Below are 20,922 nucleotides of genomic sequence, written 5' to 3'. Positions count from 1 at the left end.
TTAAAGGGACATTCCTGAGTTTGTTGCAATTTTTAAGATGTTATCGACTAACAGAGACTTTTTGACGACTGTAATTACATATCAAATATATTTTTTTTGCATAAAATATTAGTGGCTGTATATTAAACGTGTTTTTGATCGTTCTAGTATTTGTACTAGGTTAAATTTCATTTTATTTCATAAAAACTATTTTTTCGTACGTACGAAATTATTTGAAGACAAAATCCAGTTTCGGCTTCTTACAAATATTAAAACGACCAAAAACACATTGAATAGACAGACACTGATATTCTAAACAAGAAAATATATTTAATATGTAAGTTTAATCGTAGAAGTATTTTATTAGTCGGAAACATCTTACAATGCAGCAAACTCGGGAATGTCCCTTTTTTGTAGGTAAATTCGGGTTTCTGGAAAAATGCAATTGTGTAAGGTTTAGCAACAGTTGCTTGTTTTAATAAGAGTTAATTTGTTCTCTTTCAGACGGTTAAGCTTCTTAATCAGTGGTGTACATAGGGTATGGCAGGTATGGCACTCGCCTTGGGTGCCACTTGAAGGAGGCGCCACTGAGCAGTTTAATAGAAACTAAAGCCTTACACAATTGCATTTTTCCAGAAACCCGAATTTACCTACAAAAACGGACAGACCATATTCTTTTTCCAATATATTATCAAGCCCGTAGGATCTGGGGACGGGAGAGCCAGTGCCCTACATTCCTTGATGAAAATGTATGGGTTGTTTTTTGTCCTGTCCTATATAAATAAAGATAAAAATATGGTTTGTGCCCCCTATAACAAACAATGATCTCCACCCCCCCCCCACCCATCCCCATCCCCCACCCCACCCCGAAATTGTGACCCTCCACACTCCAGCTATCATTCCTAAGCGCCTGGGCCCATATTTATGAAACTATCTTAGAGTTACGAAATCGTAAAACCATCGTAGGCTATGACATCACTATGGCTTTCCTGTGTGTTGGAAAATGCATATAAAAGATCCCTTGCTGCATTAGGAAAAATGTAGCGGGTTTCCTCTGATGACTACATATAAGAATTACAAAATGTGTGACATCCAATAGCCGGTGATTAATTAATCGATGTGCTCTAATGGAGTCGTTAAATAAAACAAGTTTTAACTTTGTAGTAGTTTCTCCCTGTCCCCCGACGCGATAAGGAAGTTTGGCTCAGTGAGATAAGGTTGATGTTGATGGGTTCGACCGAACCCCTCCCCTGAAATCGCTTTTTTTATAATTTAATATATCTGACATTGATATCTGACATTATTATATTTACTCAACATAGAAATATATGCCCAATATCTCTGCAATCTATTTTGGAACCCCCCTTTTCAAAATCCTATGTATTGGAACCCCCCTTTTCAAAATCCTATGTACGCCCATGGAACAACGTTGAATAGGTTCTTTTGGTCAACCGCCGTGACATACTTTGAGACGCGTGAAATATGTGCAATATGCACATTGTGTGAATATCAAAATATTACTTACACTTGGTGAGATATTATATATACATACACAATCTAAATAAACACAAGAAACAAACCAATTTTACAGGCTAGTTTAGTTGAAGGTGTAAACAAAATGAAAGCTATTGAAACATATATTAAATTCCTTACATACGAAACTTTTAATATAAAAATATCAATAGATTAGGAATAGCTAGTCGACACTGTAAGACAAGTATTTAATAAATGTTCTCAAAGCTAATATACATTTATCTATGTACAAATAGTTTAATGTTTCTCTGGGATAATAACTGCAACCGTTACAATATATAGGTACACATGCACAATCAGTTCTGAATGTAATAATTGTACATATACATGTATGTGCTTTTCAAAACAAAATAACATTGGCAGTACAACAAAGCACACTTTAAAAAAAACATTATTCAACATCCCACACAGGTATTATCTGGAAAAAAGGAACCGCAAAATCACGAGTGATCAACCAATCATTATTACGGTCGTCATTAAAAATATGTGACGTCACACAAAGGCGATGATGCAATAAGTATCCGTTCTTGCGCTGCTGCTGTGGCGTCGTGCAGTTTATAGTCGTATTTGTCAGTGACATCTGCGTTGTGACTAATCAGCCATAGATTAATTGGTATTTTTGGATGAACTACAGGATGGCAAGAGTTTAACGTCAGAGTCACTGTTCTCCTACCGTCATTCGACGCTGCTCTGTCTTCTGACGTAATAGGGAATCCTCTGGGAATCACTTGTTGGCACTAAAAATAGAACAAGAAAATACATGGAATGAAATTCAACGTTTGGATCTAAATGCCACTTTGATCAAATATGACAAGCATGGCAGTTTACAATTAGGAGATAACCATATGGAGTTTTTAGATTTGCGGGTGTTATTGAATATTTGATCCCGCAAATGTCATTTTTGAATAATTTATTCTGGGAATCGCTCGTTGACACTAAAAGAATAAAAGAGATCAAACGAACATTGTAAATGGATAACGGCAAATTATGATTTATATTCTGACACAAAGGGTAACGGTGCAGGCTCGTAGCCCATGGGGGTCGGGTGGGGGAGTCGGTCGACATCCCCCACCGGTGGCTTTTTTCAGTACGCCCCGGACCCCCCCTCCCCCAGCAACTTAGGCGCTTCGTGCCTCACCATAAGCCTAAACGGCACCCCCCCCCCCCCTCTCAAAATCCTGGATACGGGCTTGCTGTGAATCGCTCGTTGGCACCAACGAAACGATCAAACAAACAAACATGAGTATTGTAAAATGGCTTATGTATTGAGATGTGTTTTATTTTCTTTGTTTTATTAAAATAGTTTTGTTCATAACTATACAGTAATACAGTACAACATTTTATTTTTTTAAAGAAACAAATCGAACAATAGAAAAATAAATATATATTAAATATATGTATAAATATATATAAAAACATCGCTGCTCACACAAAGTTTGGGGGGGGGGCACATGCCCCCTTATCCCTCCCCACGCTTCCTACGCCAGTGTAAAAACGTATTTATCACCCACCTGGTGAACGTATAGCGGTGTCGTACAAATACGGTACGCATCACGAGGGTCGTACCGGATGTACGTCTTTTCATTGGTTGGACAGTAAGTCTACCGGGACTTTTGTTTTCATTCCAGAAAAATTACGTTGTCAACATTCCACAAATTTTACTATATATTTCATTCATTTTTTTCTGTAATAAAAATATACAGGTATATATGTAAAACTGGGACGACCAGACAGGTAGCGAACTGGTTTGGGGACGAAATATGGATTAAAAAAAAAAAACGGAAGTAGAACAAACTATTTTGTTAAGCGGCGACCTTTGGGACATACCGTAGTGCACAGTCTTGTGATATCATTCCGCCACAGTGTAAAATGTTTACATATTCGAAATGCAGGAATTTCTATTTTTTTATGACAAATATTCAATTGTTTGAAGGTAGGTAATAAATAAAATACCACACTCGTTTTCGCTAGACATAATTTTTACGAAACTCGTGAACTTCCCAAGGTATCTGACCTCACTTTCGTTCGGTCAGATACCTTGGGAAGTTCACTCGTTTCGTAAAAATGGTATCTAGCGAAAACTCGTATAGTATTCTATATGTATCCAATAACAATAAACAATACTAGCCCTAACAATAAAAACAAAATAACGTTAAGGCTCGAAACTGACACGGAGCTACCGGTAATTGACATTCAAAATACATTTCAAAGTATTGCACAAGCATTCAGATTAAAACATTACTACCAGCTAGTAGACATTAACACCAGTCGTAAACTAATTAAATAGAAGATGGTTGGTTTAAATTTACATAAAATTAAAGTACATGTGAAGTTTATATCAGTACAACAGATCTAAAACTGCTTCTCAAATTCCAGTATCTGCTTCCAGACTGAATGTCAAAAGTAAAAATCGCTTCCCATTCTTCAAAAGTAGTTTCGAGCGTTGAACAGCAACTCATTACATGTGGATATCCAAATTAAAAAGATATATAATACATTTGCATAATTAATATGTCAATACACTGTGACACAGAGACCAAAACCTTACAAACTTATCATAATTACAGTTAGAAAAAGGTAAACTTTTATAATACTATAATGTGATATCAGCTCATTTTGGATCCATGTACTATCTCTATTTCTCGTTCCAGCCAGTGCTCCACAGCTGGTGTAACAAAGCCGTGGTATGTACTATCCTGTCTGTGGGATGGTGCATATAAAAGATCCCTTGCTGCTAATCGAAAGGAGTAGCCCTAGAAGTGGCGACAGCGCGCTTCCTCTCTCAAAATCTGTATCGTCCTTAACCATATGTCCGACACCATATAACCGTAAAATAAAATGTGTTGAGTGCATCGTTAAGTAAAACATTTCCTTCTTCTTCCATGTATTATCTGGAATGAAAGCCTTCAATATATATTTGGCCTAGATTTGTGATACATGCATGTTTAGATAAATATGCAGGCAGGCGAAAGCAAGTAGACATGGATGGGAAGAGAGCCGACTGATATCGAGCTCAAAGGAAGGTTTCTAGGGGGGTCGGGACTATGCTCCCCCGTAAAATATCATGCAATGCAATTTGTTGAATTCTACAAGTAATGTTCACCTCTGCCTTAAGATTTACTATCGATAATACTTTTGATACTTTTGCTCCGCCGTGCCTGATATGAGAAACACGGAACATAAAAATATGATAATTTATGCTTCATCTTGTGAAATATAAAGCAATCCTTTATCACTTGTTATCACTAAAACAGAAGATATGACAAATGTTGGGCGGCGGAATAACAATTTCTGACTAATTACCTAGAGATTAATTATTAATAAGATGTCAGGTATAAACCTTCTTTTCATAAATTACCTGGTGGTTGTAAGAGTAAATGCACCCCAGTTTGTAATAATAAAACACATATATTATTAACATTAGAGCTTATAGTGAACACTGACTGCCTTAAAGGGACAGACCCTAGTTTGTAAATACTAAGGCATATTTTTCATCTAGTTTTAACCCGTACAAATCGACACTAAATTTGGTTAATTTACAAACCTGTAACAAATTTGGATACAACAGAATGAAACAAGAGTCTGTGACGTTGAAATACCCTTAAAAATAGACTAAAACGCGACTCTATAACCTTTACTTCTCAGACGCACTTTTGTTTTTAAAAATATGAAAAATGCATTTTGTGGTATTAGAAACACCAGGATGACCAGAAACACTTCGGCTGTACGAAAATGGATAATCTAAACAATAAAATCTAAGTAATGTTTAATTTCAGTGATCATAAATGGCTCTAATAGTAAAAATATGCCTTAGTGTTTAAAAAACTAGGGTCTGTCCCTTTATGGAAATTAATGTCAGCAACTTTTTTTTTGAGGACAGACGAATACTAGTACTGCTTGGATTGTTTTTCGTTCTGTTTGCATTAACAAATAATTGTATAAAAAGGAACATAGCTCGGATTCTGTTCAAACTGCTATTCGTCTCTGTTCAGCACTGCTTCAAACTAAAGTTATTTTTCAAAACATCTGCTAGATTCCAGCCATGTCAGGAACCAATAAATCATCTCACGAAACAAGCAGTGTCGAAACTAGCGGCTTGGTGGGTGGGGTTATGACTAGTGTGGGGGGGGGGGGGGGGGGTATAGGGGATGTAAGACTCAGATCAGCTGACCTTTATGTTTCCGTTGCTGTCCATAATGATTTATCATTAATTTTTTTAAAACCCTTATTATTTAGCAAATCGTCTGACTGCAAAACATTATTTCCCCTATTTCCGATCATAGTGGCTACGATTGTTTTGATAATGTGAGGATAAAAATTGATTACATGCGGGGGAGGGGAGGGAGCAATTTATTAATTCAATATGCCAACCACCTTCAAGTTAAAATTTCATTTAAACTATATATGCATAGAAAAAACAACAAAGTGGGCCAAGTGGCGAGAACGCTTATGCATGTCTAAATTGTACGAAACCCATTTTTCGTTCAATTTATGACGTCACTGACACGGCCATGTGGGATACACAAACTAGAAATGTATAACCTGAATTAGTTGTTTTTTGGTTTGTTTTGTAAATGGTTTACGTAAATTATAGATTGTCAAGAGGTCTGTATAATCTGACCAAAACACCCTAACCCACCCCCCACCCCCCAAAATTAATCTCTGCACAAGGTAGCGTCAAAACGACGTTTAATAAAACCCATTTTTCGTTCAATTTATGACATCATTTACACGGTAATCTAGGTCATGCAAACCAGAAATGTACATGTATTACCTGAATTATTTTTTTGTGTAAATGGTTTACGTAAATTAAAAATGTTCAAGAGGTCTGTAATCTGAACCAAATATCCCACCCCACACAACCCCCAAAATGAATCTTTTAAAATCGTATCTCGTAATAATTACGGTGCCTGCCACTCCTACTAAAGTGATCAATTCTAGAACAGACCTAAGCCATTTGCGAGTCACTGATATTCACTTCGCCCCTCACCCCTCACCCCTCAACCCTCACCGAAACCAATGTTAGCTACTGCCCTGACAACAGTTTAACCTTGCTTATAGTTTGACATTCAGCATGTTGAAATACTTGTAAACAAACGGTGTTGAAACTTGTCGACGAAATTAACTGTAACGGGCGATATCGTTGAAATACTGAAGGCAGAGGGATTTTGTTTAGGAAACATGGCATAGGTCATTAATTACAACCGAAGGATTTCTAGTTCACACTATATGTCTCCTTACACTAAAACCAGTTCACATTGCCGATAGCAGTACATGTTTTAACCCACCTAGGAAGCAATATACAAACGCACATTGTGGAAGCCTACATTTAACTAACTCAAGTACTCTGACTGTAAGATAGCTAGACGGACATTTGGACAGTTCAGATGTCCGTTTAGCTCCGGGCTAACATTTAACCTACCTGTAAGCTTTTGTGACATCCAATAGCCGATGTGTATTTTTGTGCTGGGGTGTCGTTTAATATTCATTCATTACAAGAAAAATTATGTGTCATTTGGCACTGAAGAGCTTTAAACGGACATTCCTGAGTTTGCTGCAGTTTTTAAGACGTTATTGACTAACGGAGACTTTTTAACGATTGTAATTACATATCAAATATATTTTTCTGCTTAAAATATTAGTGGTTGTATACTAAACGTGTTTCTGATCGTTCTAATATGTGTACTAGGTTAAATTTCATTTTATTTCCTAAAATATGTTTGTTTTCGTACGTACGAAATTATTTGAAAACAAAATCCAGGTTCGGCTTCTTACAAATATTAAGACGACCAGAAACGCATTGAATATACAGACACTGATATTCTAAACAAGAAAATATATTTAATATGTAAGTTTAATCGTAGAAATATTTTATTAGTCGAAATCATCTTACAATGAAACAAACTCAGGAATGTCCCTTTAAAGAATGTTTTTATTAGAACTCCTAATTTTTGCAAAAAGCCGCACTAGTATTTGCGTTTATTGTACCCCCTGTGTGCATTGGATACCAGCTGCATACTAAATAAAATATATCGTAATTTACTGAAACTAGTTAGGAGTATTTGCATAAACAAACGCTCTTACATATTACATGTGTACTACAAAATTGGAGCTGCGGTTATATGTTGTTGTTGTTTTTAAATTGACGGTGTCCATAATTGAACGACGACATCAAACTCCCTGGTGGCTAGAACGTTTAATTCGTGACTGTCAGATGCCAGGTGTCACAGGTCCGGGTTGTTTTGAGTTGCTGTTATGGGTGCACCGTATCATCGGTATATATAATATAATATAATATAATACGCAAGGGCGTTTTAGCAGTTTCTGATCGTTCTGATTGCTTCTCCTTTTTTGCGGACTGCGGACATCCTTCGTTGTACTTACCTGATGCTGCACTTAGCAAGTTGCAAGTCAACTACCCTACATACATCGTGCTAAATATTGTGTACAAAGATGAATTCCAAAACTACAACGGTAATGGAAGTAGCCATCATTGTCACTTAACACTGGAGTGGCTATATACGTGGCAATCGTGTATAAAGGTTCGGCTAATGAGCTCTGGGTATCAACATGACGGTCCTATTGTTCAGGGTAAAGCCTAGTGTAAGGCCACCACACCCCATATAAACTTTCCCATGCTAAGCACGGGTTACATATAGTTCAAATATATTACGATTCAAAGGGCGAATAATATGTATTTTGATACACCCTGTCTGTACACATACATTCGGTAATTTCCGTATTTCATGTTCGTTATCATTCGGAAACCCCGATATCTTAAATTTGATTGTTTTTCTTAACTATGTGAAAAGAAAGGGACTGTCATTCCTAAATAAGCTTTAGTACGCTGAAGTGATCCGTATATTTCATGTTTTAAATAATAAACTTGAACTTGTATCATGCATGTTATTTATTTTGTTCCTTGAAATCCGTTGACGCAGCTGTGAATAATATATTGTGAAACGTAGTGTGATACATAAAACACATATCGCATTTAAAAAAAATCATATTAAACTCATCCTATTTATTGCAATTGATATGCACTGGTGTTGGTTTTGTGTTCTCGTATTGACATAAGTAGTACATCTGTACTTGTAGAATTATTATGATCCGCTGGTGATCATATGCTACATAATATTATAATGCAGACATATCAGGCCTCAGACCACAATTAATTTCGCTATATATTTCTATATAGCCTTAGTGGCTATAACATTTTTATTAATATCAGCAGGCCCGTGAGGTTTTGTATGTACCTTTGCCTGCATGGGGGACACATACCCTGAAAAGGACAACCCCTGTTGTCCAGCTCTTTCTCCCAGCATATTGGTTTAAACAGACACACCCTCTAAACCAGGCCGGAGTACACCCATTTTACACAAAAAGCACTACTTTTGCATGGGCCGGAATTACCACAAACAAGTCTTCAATGTCAACAAGTTACACATGTTTACAAACTACATGCTATCCCCTGTCACTTCAGTCAAACAGTTGCCACTTCATAGCTGTCTGCCATGAAATAATCACAGTCAAACAGCAGACTACTTGCGCGGTGAAACTTCCAGATTTTGGACAACCAAATGGGAAGATAACTGTAATCTGAGGCCTATCAGTCCATTTTTCCCCCTAAAAACTGGCCCACACTAATGCATTCCAATGATATACATATTAAAGCAATGCTCGGTAAGTATCGGTATGTCACCTTTAAACTGAGAGTATACAGAGGCTGTGTTAAAACACCTACCACAGTGCCTTGCCATGGCCAATTTTAGCAATGGAAACTTGAGGGACACCAACTTCAAAATGTAATAACTTTATCAAATTTTGGAATTTCTTCATACAATGAGCAGCTATTTTTTCTTCTACATATGTTCTATCTGCACAGTGTTGTCTTGGAAAGATTTTGAAATATTTAAAGGAAAAAAAATCAATCATTAGATTTTACTTCAGTTTTAATTAAATATTAAACTTAAATTTAAATTTTTGAAAAACAAAAAAATCTAAAACTGTAAAATTTTGCATTTTAGATATGATAAGTGGAGGCTTAGTAAAGATATGGTGACTGAATTCATGATACATTATTAGAAATGTGTCAGAGGGATGGTGAAAGTCACAAAATTGGGGCCATTTGCAACAAATGTTTACACACTAATTTCAGGGAAAATTAGACATGATAGGCCTCATATTCAATTTTGACCTGCTGTATTTACTTAATCTACTTCATTTACTGTATTAGACATGTAGCCACTTTGTAAAAGTCAAAACAGTCCATATAAATGCATATTAATATGAATATGCCCTACAGATATTACTTAGGTATACACCATAATATTTTTTTTGTTGACGACAACTTTGAAAATGAAGATTTTGTTACAAAATGCTGATATAAATCCTACCAAGAGGTACTTGCACCATATTTTTCAGTTTCCAGTGATAACTGTTAACAAGTGTAGTCATGTGCCAGTGTCTGGGATACCTCAGTGTAGTATTTCTTGATTGGAAGGATATTTGTAGTAATGACCACTGAATATGCATTATGGATTATTCTGCCATATGTATTACAAGCCAAATGTTAACCTTTTTGGCACATTTTCTGCAATAAACTTGACAAGTATACCAGCATCTGATTACTGAACACAATAAATACATTCAGACAGCATAGAATATTAGCCTATTAGATTTTCTAAGGATAAAAGACCATTTTTGAAAAATGACTGAAGTGTGTAATTTACATAAATGTAGGTGAAATGTATTATTAGAGTACTTAATCTTGTTAAAAACTGTATACTATTTATTTAAAGTGTTTAATTACATTTAGTAGTGATATATTCATTATATTTAGATCTTCTGTCCAATTGTAATAATTGAGAAACTCATTAAAATTCAATATGTAAATAAAATCAAAATCTCAATATTGACTAACAAAATCAAACTTTTGCTCTTTTTTACCAAATTATTAGCTCAAAACTGTTAAAAAATATTGCAACAACCTGTAGTAACATCAGAGGTCATTTTATGCTATTTTGGAGGATATTGAAATTTAAAAGTTGAAACTTTTAATTTTAATTTTTAATAAATTCAAAAAAAATGTTTTTTAATTTAATAAAATATTTAGAAAATAAATAAATTAGTTTTCATATTCCTTGTGGTATGCACAATCAGTCTGTGTAATTTCACCTCTCTGGTTATAATACTTTCATCAGAATCAAGCATTTAACCGGTGTAATGTGTGAACTATATCAGGCCTCAGACCACAATTAATTTCGCTATATGTTTCTATATAGCCTTAGTGGCTATAACATTTTTATTAATATCAGCAGGCCCGTGAGGTTTTGTATGTACCTTTGCCTGCATGGGGGACACATACCCTGAAAAGGACAACCCCTGTTGTCCAGCTCTTTCTCCCAGCATATTGGTTTAAACAGACACACCCTCTAAACCAGGCCGGAGTACACCCATTTTACACAAAAAGCACTACTTTTGCATGGGCCGGAATTACCACAAACAAGTCTTCAATGTCAACAAGTTACACATGTTTACAAACTACATGCTATCCCCTGTCACTTCAGTCAAACAGTTGCCACTTCATAGCTGTCTGCCATGAAATAATCACAGTCAAACAGCAGACTACTTGCGCGGTGAAACTTCCGGATTTTGGACAACCAAATGGGAAGATAACTGTAATCTGAGGCCATATCGGAACGGAGGCGGGTGCAGGTGCGGGGTGGGGAGATTGATTTAGTCCCTTCTCAAAGAGTATGGATTAAAAACAATATTGGCATTTACAAGCATTTGTCATGATGAATTTTACTTGTAGAATTGTAGAAGAGAATTGCATTTCAGGACATCTAGTTTTCAAAGGTTTCCGGTATAGCTTTCCACCTAAAATTCATCTAGAATTCAAGTAATCGCTGGCAAGATAGTCTCCAAAAGAACTCTAAAAAGCAGACGATTTTTTAAATGTCAGCAGCATATCAGAAACATAGTACACTCACAAATGTATTCCATTAACCTATGTTAGCATCTGCTCATGAATAAACATCAGATCAATAACATTGCAGATTGTTTTCGAAAAATGTGATTTCATTTTGACCCTTGACCTTCGCGTTCAATCAACGGCCCGTTAGGCTCCACTATCGTCTAGAACGTATGGAAGAAAAAACAATCTACAGTCATTCCTTTCCATTAGCAGCATGTGTGTAAGCAGATCAAGGGGCCAGGGGGTGCACACTACCGTTTTGGACAGATTATGCTTATCTCCTTAGCGTTTCTGAAATGAAAAGTGTGCTGTCATTATGTAATGCACCATTATTAAAAACAACTTAGCTATTTTGATTGCATATCTTGTGTTCTATGTTCACTGAAGATACTTCTATGTTGACGCCTCTTCTTATCATGTATGTTAATTATGTATTTGAATTGCCCTCTTGTTACACATTGTAATATGTCTGAGTGCTGTTTAATAAATCTTGAAATCTAATGAAACTACAATACAAACGTTTGCCTCCTTTTAGAATTACTGTAACTTTTCCCGCCTTTTTCTAATTACCATACTGATTTGTATATGTGCTGTTTGACAATTGAGACATCACATTACGTACCACAGCCCTTGATATACCACTTGTAGAGGTATTGTTAGAAAGGGGCTAAGGGCAATAAAAATAATTATGTTAAGAGACCAACGACCTATCATATACGTTTTAGGATATTATCCTAACTAGGGATAAGCGGAGTACTTGGTACCGGAGCACGTGTATGTGAGTCCCTCAGTTTTCTGATGTGACCCAGAAAGTTGTAGATGCACTCACTTTTATTGCGGTTAAGCGGGATAGCGTGTAAACACGTAGAATATATGTTAGTGTGACCCTCAAACATCCGGTATCAGTAATTAGTATTGTTAGGAATGGGTACAATCAGCGTGTATTCGAAACGCTATTCTGGTACAGCATTCTAATAAAATGTTTTGAAGAGGCAAGGACAGGCTTGCGATCCCAATCCTGTTCTCAAGTTCCACACTACCTTGCCTGGCAGAATAATGAGAACGGGATCTCAGTCGATCGCGAATGCATTTTCCAATACTAAAGTTTGTCTTGTTTAACAACACCGCTATAGCACGTTGATTATTAATCATCGGCTACTGGATGTCAAACATTTGGTAATTTTGACATATAGTCATAGAGAAAGAAAGAAAGAAAGAAATGCTATATTTAACGATGCACTCAACACATTTTATTTACGGTTATATGGCGTCAGACATAAGGTTAAGGACCACACATATATTGAGAGAAAACCCGCCTTCGCCACTTCATGGGCTACGCTTTTCGATTAGCAGCAAGGGATCTTTTATAGGCACCATCCCACAGGAAGGATAACACATACCACGGCATTTGATATACCAGTCGTACTGCACTGGCTGGAAAGAGAAATAGCCCACTGGGCCCACCGATTCCAAACCGACCGCGCATCAAGCAAGCGCTTTACTGCTGGACTACGACCCGCCCCTTTCGAATACACGCTAAATCAAGGTGGTGTCCCACAGTTTATTACACTTACAATATGGCGGATGAGCATGGGCGTCTTTGATTTAGGGGGCCTGGAGGGGTTGATTTGCCCGAAATTTTACCCAGATAAAAACTGCCCGAATTTTCCCCACTGTTTTGCCCGAATTGGGGGGGGGGGGTTGCCCCTGCCCCCCCCCCCCCGGGTCGTACGCCCATGCGAATGAGCACGTGCAAGTTGGTTTTAGTCAAACTATTAATAATTAGTAGAGAAATGGATGGACTCACTTTGTATCTAGTGCATACCCATCAGACTATAAGTAATTAGTAGAGGAGTTACTAATGTAGTCATTTTAACCTAAAGTTCAACAAACAATTTCGCGCCATGAGCACGTGCAAGTGGTGTTTGGTCAGACTATTACTTTGTAGAGGAATGAATGGACTCACTACCTAGGGATAAGCGAGGGTCAGGTGGTTTTAGTCCATTAGACTATCAGTAGTTATTAGTAGAGGGAGGGGTGCACTCACTTTTCTTACTTGATATCTGGACAAAATTCATTCCCCATATTATACTCCACACCCAGCCGACTATTATAATAAAGGAAGCCATCTGCAGAAGAGCAGTCAAAATGTTCAGTCCCAGAGCAGTGCACGTGGACTGGAACTTGGTTTTGGCACCACAGAGCACGGTGAAGGCGGATATCAGTGTACCTGCAATTGAAAAACAACAACGAATAAGAAACGTTCATTTTGTATCTGTTAGATAAGAGCAAGCAATTTGAAGAAACAAATAAAAGAAATTGTTTTATTGTAGGGCTCTTTCATTGTAGTAGTTTGACAGAATTACTGTTTTTGTAACACTAACAACTGACATTCTGATCACTCGACCTCAATCTGATTGAACATTTATGGGAATCACTATGACGTTGAATTATGAACCAAATATCGAGTATCACAATGTTTAATACCTTGAAGCCGTCTTTTCACAATGACATCATTCCATAGTCTTACAACAAGGAAACGGCCTGCCATTGAAATCCATGTCATTATCAGCTCTATGCTGAAGCTGACATTACAATATGCACCATTTTTAAGATATTTTTTTCATACAGTTTAGTTATTGTGGTTCCAAATTGGGACAGAGTTTCTTCTCAGGGCCCCATCTTATTGTAGTGTGAAGAACTCCATTTACAATGTTCACGTATAATTGTATCGCACACCGGTACCCCAATATTGAAACCAAAATACAGCTTAAAGGGACATTCCTGAGTTTGCTGCAATTTTTAAGACGTTATCGACTTTTTGACGACTGTAATTACATTTTCTGGATAAAATATTAGTGGCTGTATATCAAATGTGTTTCTGGTCGTTTTAATATTTGTACTAGGTTAAATTTCATTTTATTTCCTAATAAAAGATTTGTTTCGTACGTACGAAATTAATTGAAGTCAAAATCCAGTTTGGGATTCTTACAAATATTAAGACGACTAGAAACACATTGAATATACAGACACTGAAGTTTAATCGTAGAAATATTTTATTAGTCGGACACATCTTACAATACAGTAAACTCGGGTATGTCCCTTTAATTGAGTGAGAGGACCCAGCTTTGAAGATAACAGATCGCATTATATCTTCTCTAAGTATTAGGCACTAACAGGAGCAGCGGTACTGTATTAGTTGACCGGCTTGATTAAGGTTAACACTGTGATCTGGAATTAAACTGTTTTGTGACATCAAATTCACCAAATGGAATACGATAGTATAATAAATATATCGGAGTAGTTTAAGAGTTAATTGCGATTGCTGAGTACATGCATATAAATAAAAAAAAAAAAAAAAAAAAAAAAAAAAAAAAAAAAAAAAAAAAATATAAATAAACTAATCAGTAAGAGTTCCTATTTAAACGCTAATCATATTTAAGAGTTAATTGCGATTATTGGGGGCATGCATATATATATATACATTGTATATATATAAATAAACTAATCAGTAAGATTTCCTATTTAAACTCTAATCATATTTATGCCAAATCCACAAAGTGCCATCTCGTGCCCGATGGCAAAACCACACTTAACATTGACGCGTTCATGGAGGTGAGCTCACGACGCCACCTTGGTTTCGAGTTGTTACCAAGACGCCAGTTTGATCCAATTAAAGAAAAGAGTATGGTGTGATTCCCATCACGCGGTAACGACGTCTACCGGCTGGTGGTCTTCAAACGTGCAAATTATATTAACACTTCTAGCAGCTCTCCACGATTCATTATACCAGACAAGATGCACTTCTATAGGTTGAGGGGGGAGGGCGATTGGTAATTGCAAAGTAATCATTTGTATTTTGGACGTGGTCAAAATGATTGTGTTGCCAAGTGAACTGACATTTTTCGGTAAGTCGGTAAACGGAGTGTCTACTTGTAGACTGTTATGAAGATCAGAGGATGAGAGCTGAGGTAGATACTTCGTGTTATCATAATATTAAGACTTGTTGTTACAAACATAGACACATATTAGTTAGAGATAGGAAACTGTTGGCGTGTACCTGGTTGGGAGTTTGATGATTACCAGTCTAAGAATATGTGTGTCCAGGACAGCGTGTTTGAACCTTTGTTGAATATAGACTCAACAATTATTGAAACTGATAAGTTTTATAATATTTTCATGTTTATATACTTGACCAAACAATGGTATATGTGTTTTAAGAACTTTTAAGCATTTAAATATTTAATGTGAATAGCTAACTTTCATGAATTGGTATGGTCTTTTGTTGATGAGTTGAATTGTGCAAACGGCAATGTCTGTGTATAAGCAATAAACGTTTACAGATTTCAAAACGTGTACACGGAAAAAAACTTCCGATGTCGCAAAGTGTTTACAGAAATCGGGAGAACATTCTAGTTGGTTATCACGTGCGTCCTTATCGACATTATTACAATTTATTCCATGTATAGTTTACACTGCTTTGCCAACTGGAGGGGTCAGCTACATGTTAATTTGCCTTTCAGCAGGCGAGGGAAGAGATACTTTGCCAACTGGAGGGGTCAGCTACATGTTAATTTGCCTTTCAGCGGGCGAGGGAAGAGATACTTTGCCAACTGGAGGGGTCAGCTACATGTTAATTTGCCTTTCAGCGGGCGAGAGAAGAGATACTTTGCCAACTGGAGGGGTCAGCTACATGTTAGTTTGCCTTTCAGCGGGCGAGGGAAGAGATACTTTGCCAACTGGAGGGGTCAGCTACATGTTAATTTGCCTTTCAGCGGGCGAGGGAAGAGATACTTTGCCAACTGGAGGGGTCAGCTACATGTTAATTTGCCTTTCAGCAGGCGAGGGAAGAGATACTTTGCCAACTGGAGGGGTCAGCCACATGTTAATTTGCCTTTCAGCAGGCGAGGGAAGAGATACTTTGCCAACTGGAGGGGTCAGCCACATGTTAATTTGCCTTTCAGCAGGCGAGGGAAGAGATACTTTGCCAACTAGAGGGGTCAGCCACATGTTAATTTGCCTTTCAGCAGGCGAGGGAAGAGATACTTTGCCAACTGGAGGGGTCAGCTACATGTTAATTTGCCTTTCAGCGGGCGAGGGAAGAGATACTTTGCCAACTGGAGGGGTCAGCTACATGTTAATTTGCCTTTCAGCGGGCGAGGGAAGAGATACTTTGCCAACTGGAGGGGTCAGCTACATGTTAATTTGCCTTTCAGCGGGCGAGGGAAGAGATACTTTGCCAACTGGAGGGGTCAGCTACATGTTAATTTGCCTTTCAGCGGGCGAGGGAAGAGATACTTTGCCAACTCGAGGGGTCAGCTACATGTTAATTTGCCTTTCAGCGGGCGAGGGAAGAGATACTTTGCCAACTGGAGGGGTCAGCTACATGTTAATTTGCCTTTCAGCGGGCGAGGGAAGAGATACTTTGCCAACTGGAGGGGTCAGCTACATGTTAATTTGCCTTTCAGCGGGCGAGGGAAGAGATACTTTGCCAACTGGAGGGGTCAGCTACATGTTAATTTGCCTTTCAGCGGGCGAGGGAAGAGATACTTTGCCAACTCGAGGGGTCAGCTACATGTTAATTTGCCTTTCAGCGGGCGAGGGAAGAGATACTTTGCCAACTGGAGGGGTCAGCTACATGTTAATTTGCCTTTCAGCGGGCGAGGGAAGAGATACTTTGCCAACTGGAGGGGTCAGCTACATGTTAATTTGCCTTTCAGCGGGCGAGGGAAGAGATACTTTGCCAACTGGAGGGGTCAGCTACATGTTAATTTGCCTTTCAGCGGGCGAGGGAAGAGATACTTTGCCAACTGGAGGGGTCAGCTACATGTTAATTTGCCTTTCAGCGGGCGAGGGAAGAGATACTTTGCCAACTGGAGGGGTCAGCTACATGTTAATTTGCCTTTCAGCGGGCGAGGGAAGTGATACTTTGCCAACTGGAGGGGTCAGCTACATGTTAATTTGCCTTTCAGCAGGCGAGGGAAGAGATACTTTCTTTGTATCACAGCTCCTTTAAAAGTAATCTTGATGTTGTTTATTTTAATACCTTGATTAAAACATCTATGGATACTTTGTTCCTGTAGATTTTAAATATGAACACATTATAATGTACACATACACATAAAAATATTACATTCACAGTTCTCGACGTGAAAAAACCCCGAGTGGATTCCACCCCTAACATAGATTAAGGGCAGTCTTTTAAGGTGTTACGGTATTGATACCACGATAGGAACAGTAAAACATTACTCTCCTTGAACTAGCTGGGGGGGGGGGGGGGGGGGGGTGATGGGAAACGTCAGGTCAGGTCAGGTCAGAGTGTTTAACGTGCACATTCAGAGCAATCTATTGTAGCGCACGCCTATCATGGGCGCAAGTGCCGGCATCGGTCGGTTCCTTCACCCAGAACAGGAAAGGGTTGGGGTGGGTAGGAGAGGGGACCGCCTACGCTGGCAGGTGCAAGAGAGCACCAGTAGCCCGACCGAAGCCGGAATGGTGCTATGGAATTTTAATGTCTCGTAGGATTAAAGCCATAGGGAAAAGGTGCGCAGTATGAATGGAGGAAATTGGGCGCATTTTTGACCGGTCTGCCGAAAGTAAAAATGGGAGCTACATATGATTTTGAACTTAGTATGCCGAGAGTAGCTGATGGGAACGTGTGATAGCTCCCGTTAAATGTCAAGGTCGGCATTGAAAACACCGTTTAAACGTTTATATTCGTGAACTGATTTCCGTGTACACGCTTTTACAATCTGCGAACGTCCCGGCCTTATTATAGCTTTTAGTCTTAAATTATTCATTTGAATTCCTCAGAGCTCCATTGCCATATGTGTGTAACTCCATTACAATCAGGCTTATTATAGAATCAACTAAACACAGACCAAAGGCGAGGGGTTTGGGAAATCATGTTGGGCTGCAACGTTCATATTAATGTGATTTAAATTTAGCCAAAATAAATTAAGAAATCGTCCAGACAAGAAAGAACAGTAAAGTGTCAGTGATCAGTTACCAAAAATATTTTTCATTTGCTTTGAAGATTTAATCTAATCTTTTCTCTTTTTTAACACATCTTAACCAGACGTTTACCAAATACATCGTTTTTCGACAGCGGAGTCCAGATGATTAAATTAATTATGGGTTAGTTTAATATTAGTTTAGGTGTTGTTAGTGGGGTTTTTTTTGTTGTTGTTGGGTTTTTTCGTTTTTGCATAAATGCATAAATGCCAAAACCCTTTGAATTTGATTGTGTATGGTGATCTTTAATAAAGATTCAAAATTGTTTTCTTTAATTACTGTTTGTTTCGAGTTAAATTCGGTTTTGAAATTTTCTACGCTGATAGTGAATTCAATTTGGTCTACAGTACAAACTGGTCCCGTCTTTATTTCTCTCAGTATATTAATGAGTTTCTTTCTGATTTGCTCCCAAACGAACAAAAGTGCTTAGGATGACAAGGGACATTTGCCACTGACCTAGCAAGTCATTTAAGCTGACACTTTTGAGAGCTGTGCACTTTTGTTTCCTATCATTTGTCTCAGACGACAACTTACCGATCACTGTTCCCTGTTCATAACATTAGGCCGAATTTACGAAAAATGTTTTTCTTAAGCGCAGATGGTTAAGCATTTTAAGTGTATGTGGTTACACGCGTGTAAGACATAAACAGGCTTTGTAAATTCGGCTCATTATTTTCACAAACGAACACTGTCTTATATTACGACCAACCAGAGCTGCATTTCATTTCAAAACTGATTTTCGTATTGATGTCCTGTTAACATTCAAACACGCTGTCCTTGGCATACACCTCAGCTATCTGACTGTCTGTCCATGACCATATTAGTGACACCGGCCTTGGTAGTGTTGTGGTTAAAGGGGCATTCCTGAGTTTGCTGCATTGTTAGATGTTTACGACTAATAAAATATTTCTACGATTAAATTTACATTTTTTCTTGTTTAGAATACCAGTGTCTGTATATTCAATGTGTTTCTGGTCGTCTTAATATTTGTGAGAAGCCCAAATTGAATTTCGTCTTCAAATAATTTCGTAAGTACGAAAAAAATATATTTTCGGAAATAAAACAAAAATTAACCCAGTAAAAATATTAGAACGATTAGAAACATGTTTAATATACAGCCACTAATATTTTATACAGAAAAATATATTTGATATTTAATTACAATCGTTAAAAAGTCTCTTTTATTCGATAACATCTTAAACATTACAATAAACTCAGGAATGTCCCTTCAAGCCATAGAACATAATGCTGGTCGGTATCGGTTCCCACCCAGAGCGACTTTTAACGACTTAATGGGTAGGTATAAGACCACTACACTCTCTTCTCTCTCACTAACAACTAACCCACTTTCCTGGACAGACAACCCGGATAGCTGAGGTATGTGCCCAGGACAGCGTGATTAAACCTCTCCAAACCCTGAGTGAGTGCTCCGCAAGGCTCAATGGGTAGGTGTAAACCACTTGCACCGACCAATGATCCATAAATGGTTCAACAAAGGCCATGGTTTGTGCTATCCTGCTTGTGGGAAGCGCAAATAAAAGATCCCTTGCTGCTAATCGGAAAGAGTAGCCCATGAAGTGGCGACAGCGGGTTTCCTCTCAAAATATGTGTGGTCCGTAACCATATATCTGACGCCATATAACCGTAAATAAAATGTGTTGAGTGCGTCGTTAAATAAAACATTTTCTTTCTGATTGAACCGTAATTGAATATAAGCACGAAGAAAGAAAAAACCCGCCAGTGACTAGTTTGAGAGAAGTGGGTTCAGTGGTCTTACACCTCCCCGTTGATCCGTTAAACTCAATGTGAGTTGTTCTGTACCGATCAGTCTTGAAGATGTCCGTTGTCCACTACTACTACACACAAAGCCAATGAGAGCTGCAGTTGATTTTACTTCAAATATAGTTGACGGGACACCATGAACTTTGACACGGAAGTCCTTGGTTTAATCCTAGGTGACCCCTGAGATTCCCCATGGACGGAGGAGTCCGCGAAAGCCGACACCTCCGCCCATAACAGGCGTGTACTACAACAGCTTGTTCTGAATGTGCACGTTAAAACCTGTGACCTGACCTGGCTTGACCTGACCTGAGATCCCCGTGCAGTTCCATGTCAAAGTTCTTCGCGTACCATCAAGTATTTACGGCGTAACAACAGCTTCGGCTCTGATTGGTAGTAATAACTAATATGTGACATTTATTATTGTGTAAATACTGTTATCCATTGCCAATAAATAAATGCCCTTTTCACTGCAATTTTCAGCAAAAATAAGGGTTGCTATTAAAAACAATCATTAAATCTTTTACATTTTATTTGACACTCTATTTTCTTGCAGGTAGAGTAAATGTGAGGTGCCACACTTGTCACTGGTATTGGCTGGGTGTACGCTGCTCATATCAGTTTTATTACTAGACGTT

At 37.9% G+C, this 20,922-nt stretch overlaps 1 protein-coding gene across 2 annotated transcripts in view; it reads right to left on the bottom strand.

The window, feature by feature from the left end:
* Positions 1–1,361: 1,361 nt before the first annotated feature.
* Positions 1,362–20,922, bottom strand: part of LOC121370945 (protein stum homolog) — a 119,161-nt gene continuing 99,600 nt past the window's right edge. Inside the window, exons 2-3 of one of the 2 annotated variants that reach the window (XM_041496498.1) lie at positions 13,539–13,721; positions 1,362–2,249 (exon numbers count right to left, since the gene is read on the bottom strand). In XM_041496498.1, coding sequence (XP_041352432.1) covers positions 2,188–2,249; positions 13,539–13,721 — 245 coding nt within the window. In that variant the 3' untranslated portion in view covers positions 1,362–2,187. The remainder of the gene's footprint in view (positions 2,250–13,538; positions 13,722–20,922) is intronic. The other variant, XM_041496499.1, reaches the window with a different exon arrangement.

Source organism: Gigantopelta aegis, chromosome 4 (assembly GCF_016097555.1).
Source record: "Gigantopelta aegis isolate Gae_Host chromosome 4, Gae_host_genome, whole genome shotgun sequence".
NCBI classification, from domain to species: domain Eukaryota; kingdom Metazoa; phylum Mollusca; class Gastropoda; order Neomphalida; family Peltospiridae; genus Gigantopelta; species Gigantopelta aegis.
The sequence above is the reverse complement of the archived record's forward strand: the minus strand, read 5'-3'. Positions and strand labels throughout refer to the sequence as shown.